At 41.6% G+C, this 18,666-nt stretch overlaps 1 protein-coding gene across 1 annotated transcript in view; it reads right to left on the minus strand.

Moving 5' to 3' along the window:
* Positions 1-1,065: 1,065 nt before the first annotated feature.
* The window catches only part of ZBTB2 (zinc finger and BTB domain containing 2), a 31,709-nt gene continuing 14,108 nt past the window's right edge, over positions 1,066-18,666 (minus strand). Inside the window, exons 2-3 of the mRNA XM_069769170.1 lie at positions 14,812-14,998; positions 1,066-3,604 (exon numbers count right to left, since the gene is read on the minus strand). Of these exons, the coding sequence (XP_069625271.1) occupies positions 2,242-3,604; positions 14,812-14,984 (1,536 nt within the window). The 5' untranslated portion in view covers positions 14,985-14,998 and the 3' untranslated portion in view covers positions 1,066-2,241. The remainder of the gene's footprint in view (positions 3,605-14,811; positions 14,999-18,666) is intronic.

An 18,666-nucleotide genomic window follows, 5' to 3' on the forward strand; every position in this document is an offset into this window, starting at 1 on the left:
AGAATAAAGGGGTCTAAAATAATTAAAAAAACCATGTAATACTTCCTTTACACTTCAGAACTTGTAACTTTGTGTTGGTAATATCACATAAAGCCCAAATAAAAGATATTTAAGTTTGTGGGTATAAAATTAATAAATGTGAAAAAGGCCATGGGATATGAATACTTTTTTAAGGTATGGTATAGTTAATTGAAATTACCCTCCTTTCATAAGGAGGAACATTGTGTAAGCCTTGAGCAGCCTCCCTCCCGCCTTTGCTCTCATGGGGGAAGGCAAGCAATGAGCGTTGGTGGACATTTAAATGGTTAAACAGCAGTGATGAGCACTTGCTCCGGTCACTGCTGTTACAGACAGATCCTGGCTGTATAACAGATGGCATCTGCTGCGTATAGTGTGGGTTCAGTTCTTGAGCTTACTCTATAAACTCATTGTGTCCATTTGACATACATTTACATTATACGAGTCGTAAAGTGGATATTGGGAAAAAATTCTATAATAACCTTCTTTTAAATAGGAATACTTGTACTTATTTGGGTCTTAAATTTAAATACGGAGAATTCTTGAATTCCACACCAAAACAAAAAGCACCTTCTAATGCTCTGTTCAATCCTGGTCAAACTGGGAAAAAAAAGAAATTTAGCCATGGGGTGCTCCATTTATTGGCATATTTGTCTCAGATGCATTGCTTCACACGTCTGCCCATCGGAGCATCATACAGCAGCGCAGTTTTAGCTAGGCACTTATTGTAATAAAGACTGTCAGCTACCACATTTCTCTTTAAGGGAAAAGAGTATGAATCAGTCAAAACAACAAGACAAGCTACTTTTTTTTTTTTTTTGAAAAAAATTGATTTATTTTGAAGAAAATAAAGTTTGTATGTGACAACGGATATCAACTAACAGGTTAATTGAATCGACTTCTAAAACATTGCTACTTGAAATACTTTAAGAATGAAAACAAATGAGAAATTGAAAGATTTTAAAGAAAAAATTATGCTGGGCTTAGAATGATAATCTGTTTTTCTGGCAATTAAAAAAATAGCCAGATAGAAGATTAACTATGGAAAAAAAAACAAACAAAAAAAACAAACATTCTTTTTACGGTTTCATGTAGTATCCAGGAAAGCAGCATTTGCTTGAACCCATGAACATAACAATGACTTTCTATATTTGTAAAGAGGTGAATCACTTAAGGATCAAAAAAAATAAGTTCTGCTAATCGGCTAAGAGATTGGCCACCACTACCTTGATGCGGTAAGATGTTGCACTGGAAGTAGGTCCTCAGGATTATCACCTTTGTAAGCAGTAAGGCACAGCAGGTTGTAATGTGAAGTTTGCGGTTTATCAAAATAATTAGAAATAGTCAGTGAATTACAGAGAAAATTAAAAGTTATAGCCATTGTTTTTTTTGCTTATGTAAATCCGCTAATAAAATTGAAAAAAAAAAATTGCTACACAAGCAAGTAATCATTGGCAAATGAGAATCTACTTGTAAGGGGCGTTTTTGGTGACCCATTCTGTTAACTATATGCTAAAATATATTTTCTGACAAACCAACCTTATGCTTTGACTACATCAAATACTAATTTTACACTTTGATCTGAAGACAGCTGGAAAACATATCAGAGCCATTGTCTACATAGTCCTAGTTAACAGCGACTTCTAAAACAGGTTAGTTTTGTTAAGAAAAAAAAAGAAACATTAGAAAATAAATTTATTAAAATTGTAAATGGGCTGAACAACAGTATATAATAACCTAAAAAAGGAATTGAAAAACAAAAAAATAGCATTAAAACTCCCTACATAATTACCAATCGATCCTCCATTTATATATAATGTATCAGACACTGCTCGCCCAGCATTATGTTGTCAAGGTCATGCATTGCGGAAATCAACGATCATATATTAAATGTGAATGCATTTAGATTTATTTTAATTTCTCCGAGCCAAAAATACTTGCGTCCCCAATATGCACAAATACATTTCAAACGTGTTTCATCTACAAACATTTCTTCTAAACTTCAGTAGTTCTACTGATATTAGGGAGGCTGTTACAATGTTCCAGTTCCATAAAGAAGAAAGAAAAAAAGTCCTCAAAGTTTGAATTATAACTCGCTGCCGCACTTCAGAAGGGTAAAAGGGACGGAAGAAATAGAAATGAAAGATGCGCTAGGTAAAAAAAAAAAATATATATATATATTTATAAAATGTAGGAAATCAAGAATATACACAGCCATCAAAACTAATCCAATACAGTTTCTTGCTCCTTTTTAATGCTCGTCAGCATAGAGTGCTCGCTTTCTGCAGCTTCTGAGTCCCCACTACTTAACAGGATGGACTTTCCTTCATCCTCAAGAGCAAAGACGTCTGAATTTTGGCCTTGGCACGTGTGTTTGACCACCTCATTGGGCGTAGAAAATGTTTTGTCACATAAATTACACTTATACCGTTTATTTGTTTGAACTAACATGTTGTCCATTTGGCTACTCTCATCAAAGGAGCATAACTCTAGAGTCTGCTTATCCACCACTGTGTAGGTGTCAGAGCTCTTTAGACACACGTGCCTCGCAGCTTGATTTGCCCTACAAAAGCTCTTGTCGCAGGTGCTGCATTTGAATGGCTTGCCAGTGTGGATGTACATATGCTCCCGCCAATGACTTTTCTGGATAAACTTGCGACCACAAATGGTGCACTCATACTTTCTACGTTTGACTTCTCTTTCCTGGTCAGCTTGTTCCAAATTATCTATATCTGCTATATCTGAAGGAGGCGGTGTCTCTGCCTGCTGTTGCCCATCAATGATCGGGGAGTCTGAGATCTGTGGCATATCACTGTCACTGATGATGCCGGCCTCAGCAGCTTCCATTGATTCTTTTTCAATTTCCGATCCATTGTTACAGAAAGAAGGGGAAATGCTGGCTTCTGTCTGCCCAGCGGAGGAGATAAATGGAATTCCTGTATGAATCTGAAGGTGTTCACGTAGGCTGCTTCTTAAATTGAAGCGCCTGCCACACAAATGACAAGCATAATACTTGGGGAAGCTTCCATTCCTCTTCATGATACTTGGCTTCACATGAGCAATAGTTAGCGATGAGTTTTGTTCTTCACTTGGCGAATCTTCCATGCTGTTTTCCTCCAGAGTAGAAGCTGTAGGAAGAACAGAAGATGTTGGCTCTGGAGACATAGGTGCTTGTGCAGTCTCAGAAAATGTTAAATTTGTCCGATTTGCTGCAGGCAGCGATGATGGGAGCTGCACATTGTCCGACAACGTATCCTGGTTAATTCTGGTGGTCTGTGGTCGAGTCTCACGGTTATTTTTCTCAGATGCAGTAGTAACTTTTGCCGGAGGTCTTATCTGATGATCTGCTATCTGAATTCCATAAAGAGAGGATGCAAGAGGGAAAACTTGATCTGCGTGTGAAAACCCACCATGGCTTGCCAGGCTGGCCTCTTGAATTAATGGAAAGGCATGTAAAAATTTTATGCCTTGCTCAAGGCGCACAGGATCAATGAGTTGAGGTGCCATTTTTCCAGTATACATCAGGTGTAGGAGATAACTAAATATATCCGGCTGGATGTCTGTTGATTTCAGGCGAACACATTCACTGTAGTGAAAAAAGAAAAAAAAAAATACATAAGGAAGTAGAAAAATAGCATGAAAGGAAAATAAACAAATTCTAAGTGTTTAATCTGTAACATTACATCAGTGATTTATATTAGGAGCAGCACTTTGTTATTACATTTTTGGATGCTGGAAAACATGTCAATCAGCCAAATGTTTGGACTGTCTTGCAGATCATACTATGGGTACTGCACTGGGGTAGTATTACTTCAAGGGATAGTCAGCGCAGAATGACTATGCAAACCAAGTACAGGCGCTCTGTACATCATGGCGGGGACAATCATTCTTACGGCCTGCTCGTTTCCCTTATATCTCTCTGAAGCCAGAGAGGACAATCAAAGTTGAGGGAGGAGATTGAGGGAAAACTAGCAGGTATGAAGGTGTAGTTAATTGATTGGCCGTGAGAGCGGCAGGGCTTCGTTTGTCAGCCGAGAATGACTGATCGGAGTCCCTTTAACAGCCACAACAATGCTAAGGCTACGTTCACATTAGCGTTCCGCTAATGTGCGTCGCTGTTGCGTCGGCGACGCAGTGGCGACGCGCCCCTATGTTTAACATAGGGGACGCGTGCGTTTTTTTGGTTGCGTTTTTCGACACGTGCGTCGTTTCCGACGCTAGCATCGGACGCAAGAAAATGCAACAAGTTGCATTTTTCGTGTGTCCGATTTTCGTCAAAAAACGACGCACGCGTCGCAAAACGCAGCGTTTTTGCGCGCATTTTGCGCACGTTTTTTGTGCGTCGTGCGTTGCGTCGCCGACGCACCGGCGCGCAACGCTAATGTGAACGTAGCGTTTGACTGTGCTTACACGCAATGTTACGTTTGGGCTATTACCACAGCAAATTTGTACTGCTGCAGTCTTGTTACAGTTTTCTTGCACATTCACTAAATCTTAAGAGGGAAACAACCGCTCCTCTTGCAAAATCGCGAGGCAGTTGAAATGGCCTCACAGCTTTTCAGATGACATAGCCGTTTCCCTGCAATATTAATGATCAATGATTCATGATCACTGACAAACATACATGTAAGTTATCGGTCATGTCCCTGCCTTTGATGCACGCTCACATAGTGAGTCCACATCTTTTCCCGCACTTGATGGCTGATTTAACCAGTTAAATGCCACTGTCAATCACCGACAGCAGCATTTAAATCGCACAGATAGGAAACACTTTATTGATCCCAGATTATCAGAGCGCCTGTCACATGATTGCAGAGCTCTGATGGGTTGTCATGACAGCTGGGGGTCTGCTCAAGACCCCTGTGGCGGTCATTACAATCCTTCTGTGAATGTTTTTTTGGTCGTCGAAGCACTGCAATAAAATACAATAAGAGGCCATCAAAACATTGTATCTACTCCAAAATGGCATCTGTAAAAATGTCAAGTCAGGGCACAAATAATAAGCTTTCACACAACTCCAGATGCCGACAAATTAGATTGTTAAGGTGCTCAGAAAATGGCGACAAAAGTGAATTTATTTTTTCACCACTTAAAAAAAAAAAACACAACATACGTTTGGTATCTGCGTGCTCGTACTGACCTGGGGAATCTTACTGCCAGGTCACTTTTACTATAGATGGTGAATAAAAACACAAAAAACATTGTGGAGTTTCACCGCACTTGGACTTTTTCTCCATGTTTTCTAGTACACTATGTGGCAGAATGAGGTCATTCAAAAGTACAAGATGTCTCACAAAAAACAAGCTCTCATATGGCTAGAAAAATAAAAGCGTTATGGCTCTTGGAAGACGGGAAGGAAAAAACTAAAATTAAATACTGAAAATCGTCCGGGGTGAAGGTGTTAAGTGACCCTGCTTGGAAACATTACAAAGACCGCAGCCGTACAGGGCCACTTAGGCTTCAAGTCGCAGCAAGTGAACACAGCCTTACAGTGAGGGCCAATACAATAAGGATGTGAAACAATATTGTCTCTTGATACCTGGTACATGTTCCTTCAGGTTTTACAAATGTCAGCAATGCTTTGGCAGACAGCCATCTCAGCCGACTTTCCCATTCACGATACGGCAGCTCTTGGCTGTACGATGCTCTTGTACGAAAAAGCTGCTGACTGACACATTGGCTGGCAGCTTATCTCCAGAAGAACAATGCGACTTGCAATCCAAAAGTGGACATGTTCTACTAAAATCTGTCTCGACAATCAGTCGGCTGACTCCGCTTTAGGGTATGTGTCCACGTTCAGGATTGCATAGGATTTGGTCAGGATTTTATGCAGGTAAAATCCTGACCAAATCTGCACCAGAGGTCACTGGCAGGTCACCTGCATTGTCCTTGCGTTGTTTCTGCAATGTAAGGACATGCTGCGTTCTTAAAAGACGCGCCGCATGTGCGTTTTTGCGGGTATGCCGCATGCGTGTTTTAATGCATAGTGGAGACATACCCTAAGACATTGGGCTGAACATGGTGATATTGCTGGGCTCAGCTGACAGTCTAATCTGTACGGGGGCATTACGGTCTCAGAAGTCAGTTTTTCGTTGATATAATACACATTTTAAACTATGGAGCTGCTCAAAGGTTCCTTTTTTATTTGCAGATGTGGAGAGATACAGGTAATTTTGGTCAGTGACTCAGATCAAAAATGTAGAGATAAAGTTAGAGTGCACTCGGTCAGGATTGCGAGGTGCTGGTGTAATGGATCAGATGATCCCAAATACTAGTAAATATAATTTCACCGCACACTAATGAAATCGTGTTAATTGCTTATAAATATTTATTTTAAATCAAGAATATATTGGGGAGCAAAACAGAAATATAAAGTAGGAAGCGATATATACACATGTATAAAATCAAAAGAGCTCTATTTTTCATTTAGCTGTTTTTGTGTATTTAGCGCAAAAAAAGTCACAATGCTTTAACCCCTTAGTGAACAGAGGTATTTTTGGTTTTGCATTTTCATTTTTTGCTCCCCTTCTTCCCAGAGCCATAACTTTCTTATTTTTTGGTCAAAATGGGTCATGTGAGGGCTTGTTTTTTGCAGGCCGAGTTGTACTTTTGAACGACACCATTGCATTTAACATATCATGTACTGGAAAACAGGAAAAAAGCTACAACTGACCTGCCATTATGATTCCCCAAGTCATTACGAGTTCATAGACACCAAACATGTCTAGGTTTTTTTTATCCATGTGGTGAAAAAAAATTCCAAACTTTGTTATTAAAAAAAAAAAAATAAATTGCACCATTTTCCGATACCCGTAGCGTGACCTCGGGTTGGTTGAGGGCTTATCTTTTGAGCGCCGGACTGATGTTTTAAGGATACTATTTTGGTGCAAATACGATCTTTTGATCGCCCGTAATGTCATGGCAAGCAAACAAAAAAAAAAAAAAAAAAAAAAAAAACGTAATTTGGGCTTTTTTCCCCCTTTTTTGTCGCTATGCCGTTTAGTGATCAGGTTAATCCTTTTTTTTAATTTTTTTATTGATAGTTCAGGAGATTCTGAACCCGGCAATAGCAAATATGTGTATGTTTGATTTTTTTTATTGTTTTATTTTGAATGGGGTGAAAAGGGGGCGATTTGAACTTTTATATTTTCTTGTTTTTTTTATATTTTTAAATTTTTTTTTTTACTTTTTGCATGCTTTAATGGTTTCCATGGGAGACTAGAAGCGGTCATAACCCGATCGGCTCTGCTACATACAGGCGATGGTCAGATCGTCTGTATGTAGCAGAATTAATCACTTGCTAAGAGCGCTGACCACCGGGGCGGCGCTCATAGCAATCCGGCAGTGACAACCATAGAGGACTGCAGGAGACCTCTGGTTGTTATGGCAACCCATCAGTGACCTGCGATAACGTGACGGGGGTCACCGATGGGACGATTTCCGGCGCGCTTGCCGGAAACGCATGTTAAATGCTGCTGTCATGTGAAAAAGGTACGTATCATAAATGTGCCTAAAACATCAGGATAACCTAAAGTTGTCAAGAACAAAAAAAAAAAAAAAAGACCGACAACTTTAAAAATTCCAAACAACTTAGGTAGAGAAACAGATAAGGTGCAAATACTAAAGCCACTAATAAAAGCACAAAATACTCCAGAAAACTGGAGAAAGAACGATGAATCCGGGCCTAAGGGTATGTTCACATTAGGCGTCTTTGCTGCATTTCTTAATGCCAATTTTCAGCTGCTTTTTACAGTACCAGCAAAGCCTGCGAGATTTCAGAAATCTCATGCACACACTTTTTTTTGTCAACATGATTTTGTGATTTGTAGCGTTTGTTTGACACAGCATGTCACTTCTCTCAGCGTTTTTCACCTATTGACTTGAATGGATGGTAAAAAAAAAAAAAAAAAAAAAAAAAAAAAACGCTGCAAAGGGAAGGGAAGGAGTGATGTTTTGGAATGCAGACTTTGATGGGCGTCATGTCGCATTTGGAGAGCTCCTGATGCTGATGTGCCTAAACAGTGGAAACCCCTCACAAGTGACCCCATTTTGGAAACTATACCCCCTCTAGGAAATTATCTACAGGCATAGCTTTATAATAATGACTATAATGTTTTTGGCTTTACTGGTGTATGAGCTTGTAATGTTGTGATATGTGTAAGTTGTGCAGAGTACTTCAGATTATAAAAGTGCGTTGGTTTGATAGGGTAAAAACGAACTGTATTAATTTAAGGACATGTGGTACACATTGCAGCAATCCCGAATGCAAAGGCCGGGTTTCACAATGATAAGTTATGCCATTTTCGGATTCCCCTCTTGGAGCATACTCTGTACCTTTTTTGTGATCATCTTTGCTGTTTGAGTATCGTCTCCTGGAAAATGTTGACCAGGTACGACACGGGCACTATCAGATTTAGAAGTACTGGGGCCCTCACCTTCCTGAGTGCCAAACATTAGGGCCTTGATGACTACCTCCTGAAACTGAAGGAAGGTCCCTTATTGCCTGCAGATCGAAACGGCTCAGAAGCATTGTACAGTGCCATCTGTACGATGTGCATGGTCAGCTTTTTTGTACCATACTTTGGCTTTTCGCATGGCACTGTATAGTTTGAAGACCAGATGTGGGAGATCTACAACCCCTATGTACTTATATAATCCAAGATACAATCTGGCTTGGGGACTTGTGTTGTGGTACCTCGGACAGTGACAAGGGAGTGTCATGGTGTATTGTGGTCAGGACAAGGACATCCCTCTGTCCTTATACTTGACCACCTACATGTTGTCACTCCATTGGGCTCTACTGTCGTCCTTTCTCAGCAGTTGCCCAATCAGCGGCTTAAGGGCAGTCCCACACGTCCAGATAATTCCGGTACCGGAAAAATCGGTACCGGAATTATCCGTGACCGTGTGCCCGTGCGTTTCTGTGGCACATCAGTGTGGCACACGTGTGCCGACTGGGTACCACACGCACCGTGCAGGAGACAATGCTAGAGATAAGCGCTGTCCCCCCCACATGGTGCTGAAGCCGCGATTCATATCTTCTCTGCAGCAGCGTTTGCTGTAGAGAAGATATAAATAATCCTTTTTTTTTTTTTTTTCGTGTTTATAATAAAGATCCATGTCCCCACCCCCCTCCCACCCCCTGTGCGCCCGCCCACTGTTATTAAAATACTCACCCGGCTCCCTAGCTGGCGCTGCTTCCTGTCCTGGCCGCACCTTCTACTGTATGAGCGGTCACGTGGGGCCGCCCATTACAGAAATGACTGCGGGCGGGCGCACAGGGGGTGGGAGGGGGGTGGGGACATGGATCTTTATTATAAACACAACAACCACAAAAAAAAAAAAGGATTGACTTTAATGAGTCCGTGTAATCCGTGCGCTCCCACGAACACTGACATGTCTCCGTGTTTTCCAAACGGACACACGGTCCGTGAAAACACGCTGACATGTGCAGAGACACATTGATTTCAATGTGTCTTTCACCGGCCTCAGGAGGTAAAAGTTATCAATGTAGATATAATAACTCTTATCCAACAGTGGGTGCAGCAATTTCTACACAATATTCCAACTCACCCCCAGAACAGGGTGGCAATCAGGGGGTTAATCTAGGTGTCCTTACCTTTGTAGATCCTAGATCTGTGGGTGTACTCAGGTTCTCTTGCACATCTTTTACAGTTTAATTCTGTACCTGGCCCTCTTACTAGCCAGGTATAGTTGGAATTTAAGCCACCCTTTGAAATGAACCAGCGATTTATCTATACAGATGTCTCTTTGTGGGCTGTACGCCTCAGCAAATATTTTGCTGAAGTGTTCAACCACTGGCCAAATTTTCTATAGACAATAAAAGTTTGGATCGTCTTGGAAAGGACACTGCACATTATCACTATAATGCAAAAATGTTTGGATCGCTTCAAATCGTGTCCTTGTCATGGCCATATGGAATATTGTAGAGTTTATCAGTACTCCAGTACCAATGCTCTGGTTTTCTGATTATGCCGCAGAATGCCCCAAAATGTGGTTTGTTTGTTTTTTAACCCCTTCATGACCTTGGGATTTTTCGTTTTTCCGTGTTCGTGTTTCACTCCCCTCCTTCCCAGAGCCATAACTTTTTTATTTTTCTGTCAATTTGGCCATGTGAGGGCTTATTTTTTGCGGGACGAGTTGTACTTTTGAACGACATCATTGGTTTTAGCATGTCGTGTACTAGAAAACGGGAAAAAAAATTCCAAGTGCGGTGAAATTGCAAAAAAAGTGCAATCCCACACTTGTTTTTTTGTTTGGCTTTTTTGCTAGGTTCACTAAATGCTAAAACTGACCTGACATTATGATTCACCAGGTCATTATGAGTTCATAGACACCTAACATGACTAGGTTATTTTTTATCTAAGTGGTGAAAAAAAATTCCAAACTTTGCTAAAAAAAAAAAAAAAAAAAAAAAAAAATTTGTGCCATTTTCCGATACTCGTAGCGTCTCCATTTTTCGTGATCTGGGGTCGGTTGAGGGCTTATTTTTTGCGTGCCGAGATGACGTTTTTAATTATAGCATTTTGGTGCTGATACGTTCTTTTGATCGCCCGTTATTGCATTTTAATGCAATGTCGCGGAGACCTAAAAAACGTAATTCTGGCGTTTCGAATTTTTTTCTCACTACGCCGTTTAGCGATCAGGTTAATGCTTTTTTTTGATAGATCGGGCGATTCTGAGCGCGGCGATACCAAATATGTGTAGATTTGATTTTTTTTTTTATTGATTTATTTTGATTGGGGCGAAAGGGGGGTGATTTAAACTTTTATATTTTTTTTATTTTTTTCACATTTTTTTTTACTTTTTTTTTTTTTTTTTTACTTTTGCCATGCTTCAATAGCCTCCATGGGAAGCTAGAAGCAGGCACAACTCGATCGCCTCTGCTACATAGCAGCGATCTGCTGTTCGCTGCTTTGTAGCAGAAATGGAGGTGTGCTGTGAGCGCCGACCACAGGGTGGCGCTCAAAGCCACCGGTGATCAGTAACCATAGAGGTCTCAAGGACCTCTATGGTTACCATCCTGACGCATCGCCGACCCCCGATCATGTGACGGGGGTCGGTGATGACGTCATTTCCGGCCGCCCGGAAGCGGTAGTTAAATGCCGCGGTCTGCGTTTGACAGCGGCATTTAACTAGTTAATAGGTGCGGGCAGATCGCGATTCTGCCCGCGCCTATTACGGGCACATGTCAGCTGTTCAAAACAGCTGACATGTCCCGGCTTTGATGCGGGCTCACCGCGGAGCCCTGCATCAAAGCAGGGGAGCCCGCATCGGACGGTATAGTACGTCCGATGCCGGTAAGGGGTTAATCTCGGCTGCATTTACAGGGGTCCATCAAGCATGTGATGACATGAGATTTTGGGTGAAAAATTAATGGACATACAAGTTTGTTTGGCCCACCGTAAGAATTTGAAGAAGTCCATTTCAGTGAGGCCTGTAGTGCGAAATTGGATTCCTGAGTAGCCAATGAAATCCAGAATAACAGGCTGATAAATTTCAGGTTGGGGTAAGGGGGTGGTGGACTCCACCGATTGCTGGAGGGGTTGCCTGGGTCCTGGCGCGCCTTAGTGGGGGTCCTTCACTTGATGAGGAGGAGGAATAAAGGAATGTGAGATCTTCCTCACTGGCTAAATTCGTGTTGGAGGCAAGGAAAGCGTATGCCGCCTCTGGTGAATAGAGTCTTGACAAATGGGCCATTTTTTTTTTCTCTCAAAACACTGGGGATGTGTGCTAAAGTGGTGATTTTACATGTGGATTGTGTGGGGCTTGTGTAAAGGGTACTATCAATTATAAAAAAAATAAAAAATAAAAAAAATGAAATGTAAAATAAAAACACTACACTAAAGCCCTACCTATAAATTTACCAGGAGGTAACTTTTTTTTTTTTTTGCAAAACAAAAACAGACATCACTTACAATGCAATGTCGGCTCCCCTAACGCACTACCTAAAAATGTACTCGATGCAAACAATTACTTTTTTTGCCAAAGAAAAAGGAACATCAGTAACAATGAGACTTGCGCTCCCCTAATGCACTGGAAATTACCTGGTGAAAAAAATTTTTTTGCAAAAAAAAAGATGCTACCTCCCTACCTATACAGCTGCTCTGTTCTAACTTTTTTTTCTTTAACAAAATTGGACGTCAAACACTGCTGTCCGCTATTCTGATACACTACCTATAAAACTACTCTGTACAATTTTTTTCTCTAAAACAAAAATCGGACATCAGTCCTGCTACTCTGATACGCTACCTCCCTACCTACATTTTTTTTTTTTTTTTTAAAACAAGAAAATAATATCAGACTTCACTTACACTGACGTCTGCTACACTTGGCGCAGTCTTTGATAAGCAGCACAAATGCTAAGCGCAGAACAACGCGCGCACAAAAAGTGCACCGAAAATTCAATTTTCAGTGGGGGAAGGGAGGTAACTGGGACAGGGTTTGGAGAACTGCCGATGGAGTGATCACAGATCAGTCACAGCAGCCAGCACAGGATCTCTGCACACAACACAGCAGATTGCAGGGGTGGTGGAGGAAGAAAAAAAATAAATAAAAATCGCACTTCCCACCAATGAATCTATCTCATGTACACAGGGGGGGTCTCAAAACTGCTCTGCATGCTGAAAGGATGGCGTGCAGAAAGAGGAGCGCTGTTTTGGACTATCCCCTTTGGAGTTGATTGGTCAGAAATCTATGATTGACATAGAAAAAGCAGTTTCTTAGCTTTTAAAATATACTAGAAAAAAAGTTGGAAAACGTACTAGTGAAGATAATAGTGATGAGTGAGCGTGCTTGGATAAGGCGTTACCCGAGCACGCTCATGTCCTAATTGAGTATTTTCAGGGTGCTCAAAAAATATGCTCGAGTCCCCGTGGCTGCATATTTCGCGGCCATGCAGGGATTAACTAAAACTGACAATCCCTGCATGTGATGCGGATGTTGAACAGCCACGAGACATGCAGAAACGGTGAATTGAGCATTTTTTTGGAGTACGCCAAAATACTTGATTAGGACATGAACATGATCAGTTAACACCTTATCCGCTCACGCTCGCTCATCACTAGAAGACAATCTAGATGGTAAAAGTCTAGGTTGAAAAATGCAAGAAGATTTAAAGAAACCCCCCCTCAAAAAAAAAAAAAAAAACCTTTATTAAACTGCAGATATGGGGTTAATCTGCAAGATACTAGCGTTCCAAAGCTGTGCGTCCTCTGCCCAGCTACTGAGAGGAAATTAACGTTTTTCGTTCTGGCAGCTTTCAGTCAGAGCGCAGCTTAGGACACTGAGCAGTAGCTGTAAAAGCATCTCAGCACTGATTACACTCATAGCTCACTATGTACTGATACATGGTTGTGATAGATTTTCAGCCTTTTTTTTTTGGGGGGGGGGGGGGGCTGAAAGTCCCTCTCTTGGCTTATACTCGAGTCATACCCAGGGGTCGGTCGGCAGGGGAGGGGGAGTGGGGGCTGTCTAATAATACTCACCTGCTCCTGGCGTGGTCCCTGGTTCCCCCGGCACCTCAGCTTCTTCCTGTAATGAGCGGTCACATAGTACTGCTCATTACAGTAATGAAAATGCGTCTCCACCTCCCATAGGGGTGGAGCCACATATTCATTACTGTAATGAGCGGTACCATGTGACCGCTCAATACAGGAAGAAGCTGCGGCGCCAGGGAACTAGGGACTGCACCACGCCAGGAGCAGGTGAGTGAGTATAATGGGGAGGGGGAGCGCTGAACAATATTCAACTCTCCTCGTTCCAGCCGCCGCTCTGTCTTCAGCGTCTTCTGCAGTGACGCTCAGGTCAGAGGGCACAATGACGTGGTTAGTGCGCGCCCTCTGCCTGAACATCAGTGCAGAAGACGCTGAAGACGGAGTGGTGGCCACAAAGACGAAAGGTGAATATTTAAAGTTCCGGGGGACTGAGCGATGAGAAGCAAGTATGTGATTTTTTTTTTTTTTATTGCAGCAACAGCAAATGGGGCAAGTGTCTGTATGGAGCATCTTATGGGGCCATAATCAACGTTTGTGCAGGATTATATGGGGTAAATATCTCTATGGAGCATCTTATGGGGACATTATTAACCTTTATGCAGGATTATATGGGGCATATTTTGTATGGAGCATCTTATAGGGCCCATCATGAACTGTATGGAGCATTATATGGGGCTCCTGATTCAATATGGATATTCAAAAACACTTAACCTACTGATGTCTCAATTAATTTTACTTTTATTGGTATCTATTTTTACTTTTGAAATTTTACCAGTAGCTGCTGCATTTCCAACCCTTTTTTTTTTTTTTTTTTTTTTATTTACAACCTGTGAAAAAAAATGTTCACCACTTAAATAAAGAGCCTGGACATGTTTGGTGTCTGAATTAGTAATGACCTGGAGAATCATAATGGCAGGTCAGTTTTAGCATTTAGTGAACTTGGTAAAAAAAAAAAAAATTGCGGAATTTAACTTTTTTTCTGCAATTTCACAGCATTTGGAATTTTTTACCCGTTTTCCAGTACATGATATGGTAAAATCAATGGTGCCATTCAAAAGTAAAATCTTGACCCGCAAAACAGCAAGCCCTCACTTGGCCATATTGATGGAAAAATGAAAACATTTATGGCCGTGGGAAGAAGGGGAGCAAAAAATTGAAACGCAAAAATGGGAATAGCCCTGGTCCTTAAGGGGTTAAACCTGGAGGTGGAAGCAGTGGGGCAGAACACCTTTCCTCATAGGGTGATGGATAACAGACCTGCAGACAGGACACTTACCTTGTCTGGTGTACAAAGAGCATCTTGAAATAGTTGGAAAAAGACGCCAGCACTGATTTGTGAGCCTTAAAGTAGACATCACCAATGGCAACAGTGCAGTCACACAAGAACCCAAATTCCCTCTGGGCATTTAACTGCTGCAGAAGTATAAGTCCGTGGTTGGCCAAATCCATCTTCTCAACGGAGTCTGCAGAAAAGCAAACAAACATTCAAGGTCACTTTGTAGAAAAGCAAAAGAGAAAAAAAAAAAAAAAGGATCATTTTATTTGGGATACTCTGGTTTATTAGAGACTTATCAGTTCCCCCGACACGTCTGTTGTAGTCAATGCCATTCCTTTATTTCCCTATGTATTACCATACCCGTACACTGTGCAATCAATGCTAGCAGATTGCCTACGGTCCTGTTCACACTGTTCTTGGAGTGTCTTGCCCCTGCACCAGCCTCCTGCCACTCGGCAGAAACCATACACACAAACGGATTCAGTTTTTGCTTTTTTCTCCTGTGTCCATCTTTTCGTACAGGCACAAGAACATAGTCTACCACATGTTAGTGCATATCGGAAAAGACAGACATCGTAGGAAAAAAAACAAAACACCGAGTTCATTTGAAAAATATCCCCGGATGCACTGCATAAGCAGTGTGTACAGGGACCAAGGGCACACTCCTTCTGACCGCAAGGTGGGACCATTCTCCTTAGCACCATTCTTCCAGAATATTTAGGAATAAGTTAGAGTAAGATCAGCCCATGTTCACAAACACTGAATTTTTGGCCCACTGCATTTCAAAGGGGGTGTGCACTAGTCTTAAAATCCTTCTCCAATCCCTATGTTACTCCCTTATAAAATAATAACTATAACTCTGTTGTGGCCGATGTTCCAGTGGGGTGGCGCTGGCTCCCCAGTGACATTGTTATGTCATGTCAGCCCTGCAGCCAATCAGCTTTCTCTGGATGTCTGGTTTGTCAAAAGGAGGGGAGAGTAAAGCAGCCGCTGATTGGGTGCAGGGATCACGTGGCATAATGTCATGCCAGCCCCAGGAGAGCGAGTGCCAACACTGTTGGAACGGCGCCCACAGCAGCTAATTTATAAGGGAGAATACAGTGATTGAGAAGGGATTGTCAGTTCAAGCAAAGTGGATGTGAACTGCTGCGGAGCGGTTTTTTTATGCAATTTTTTTTTGCAATAGCCTGAATAAACTCATGTTAAACGCAGTTTTGTTTTTTAGTGTAGAATTGTAGCGTTTCTATAAAAAGAAACCTGGTGCAAATCTGCACCATAAATGAATAAACAAAGAGGGAACATGCAGAAAAAAATTGAAGCAAACGTGATAATCAGAGCAGATTACCATTTATTATATCCTGGTGCAGAAAGAAAACGAGCTTAGTAGGTGAAGCAGCGGTTTTGCACATGGGAACATGGCCTCACACATCCATCCATGCTCTAAGGGCGTAAAACAGAACATCCTTTTCTTAAGAGTCCGGCCATTTGTCAGCGGTTATTTCTCATCCATTTACATCTGAAGCAGGAAGACTGTAGGACCAGATTCATCTTCACAAAGGATCAGGTGATCATGGATGAAATCTGGATAGAACTCGGAAATAGAAAGCATGCCTTCTTAATACCTTCCGGATGCTCGGAGTTTATGGATCGGACAGAGCCGTTGTAAAACTGATGTGTGTGTGGATCAATGTAACGACGGGATGTGTGACCGCAGCTGAAGGCGCTGCTCATATCTACATAATCCAGCCAGAAAATACTGAACAAATCAGAGCAGCGTGCTGCGCTACTTTATGTTAAAATGGCGCAGGCCATGACAGAAACCAGACAGACCCCCTATATAGTGAATGGGGTCTGTGTGGTGCTGGCAATGTTCTGTTCCAATAATGGAAATAACATTTTTAATGGGTTTTCCATTTTCAACATTGAATGCTAGGTTATTGGTGTCTAATCCCTCCGCAGTGGAGCCCCCGACCGCGCACTGTACAGGAAACTCCTACATAGCTCCATCCATCAGCCTCAGAACCCATTGTAGCCTCACTAGTCAGAAGGCGATGGACGTCAGTGTAACATTGCAATGCTGGGGTCCTGGGTCCAAACCACAAGTACAGATTAGGCATGCGAGTGAAATCCTAGGTACAATTTATAGGTTTATACAAAAGAGGTTTGGATTTTGTTACTCACCCTAGGGGAAATTTTAGGAAAAAAAAAATTATTTTTTAAAGCAAAAGTAAGAGGAATGTGATTTTTTTTTTTAACAGAGATGTAGTCACAGTTAGGTTTGGTTAGACTATAGAAATGTGCAGCGTTGAGAATATGCCCATTAATATTGGTCAATTTAGTAAAGGGGTTGTCTACTACTGAAGACTACTCCATAGGATGTAAAAACAGTATACTCCCCTTCTGCAGCCCTGTTCCAGCGATGTCAGCGCAGTCATTCTTAGAGAGTGGCATTACAATGTGGTGTCACGTGCCAATAAGTAGCCGCTCATCAATATTCAACCATAGCAGACGCCCATTCTAATGAAATCGGGAAGTCTGCAGCTGACGAGCAGCTTATTGGATGTGGCCTGCACATGACAACAAGGTCAGGTCACTCTGGGAACAGAGGTGGCGCTCCAGAGTAGGCTAGGCTTTTATTTTAATTGGCTCTTTAAAAAATTAAGCTGGGAATGTCCAGTAGACATGGCGGGAATGAGGTCCAGAAATTATGAGGCAAGGGTGGTCTAGTAGTTCACATACCTAAAAGGTCAGGGAAATTTAGAAACATCTAGAAATTTAAAATTATGGTATATAAATATATCATTAATTCAATTTATTAAAAAAAAATACAGTGATGTTACCACTTACTAGACTACATATTTTCATATGGGTAATATAATGTACCGAGAAGCCTTGTTCTGACCAGGAACTGACCATTGCAGCTCCCACACTTCAGCGCGATCTTATTTCAAAATTCTCCTTCCCGAATCGATCGCTCCTGTGTGGAGAAGGCTGGTGCATGACAGTAATACGCATTATTTTAGTCACTTACAGCACCATTAATGCTGCAGCACTTTATAGATATTATCACCACTGTCAAAATTGGGGCTCACAATGTCTAATTTCCCTATCAGGAGGTCTTTGGATTGTGGGAAGAAACCAGAGTATCACGAGGAAACCCACGCAAACATGAGAACATAGACTCCTTGCAGATGTTGTCCTTGGTGGAATTTGAACCCAGGACCCCAGCGCTGCAAAGCAACAGCGCTAACCACTGAGCCACCGTGCAGCCAATGAGACTAAGTAGGAAAGGGTCACGTGACACGGGCCTGAAGTTGCAGGACATGTTTGTCACTAGTATAATGTTGCCATTTTTTGGATGATCGAGAAGGATTCAACCCACCTCCTCCAGTGACTGCAACCACAGTGACCAAAGCATTTTTAGTATTAGCAGACTTATAAAGCTAAAAGGGCATTACAAAAACTTTAATAACATTATTTTACTGACTATACTGAAGTCTACAGATCTATCATGTATAATTATGGGCGATAAGACATTCTTAGAATTCTTTACAGGATTCTGTCCTCCAGCAACATTTCACTAAAGCAATTATCCCCAAAATTCTGACCAAGGGAAAATGACACCACAGAATCTAACTCCAGGGCTTTTCAGGCTGACTGCTACTGCTCAGGTGCAGGAACCTCAGAGCTTTACTTCATGTAGGTCCACAAATACTGTAAAAATCACTAACTGAAAAATGGCTAAGAAATACTAAGATTAATGCATTAACGCCCCGATTCATCATCGCTTTTGTACCTGTTTTTTGTCTAGTTTTTTATGACTTGCGCCTTTTTTTGTTTGCACCCAATTCATTA

This window comes from Ranitomeya imitator, chromosome 5 (assembly GCF_032444005.1).
Source record: "Ranitomeya imitator isolate aRanImi1 chromosome 5, aRanImi1.pri, whole genome shotgun sequence".
NCBI classification, from domain to species: Eukaryota; Metazoa; Chordata; class Amphibia; order Anura; family Dendrobatidae; genus Ranitomeya; species Ranitomeya imitator.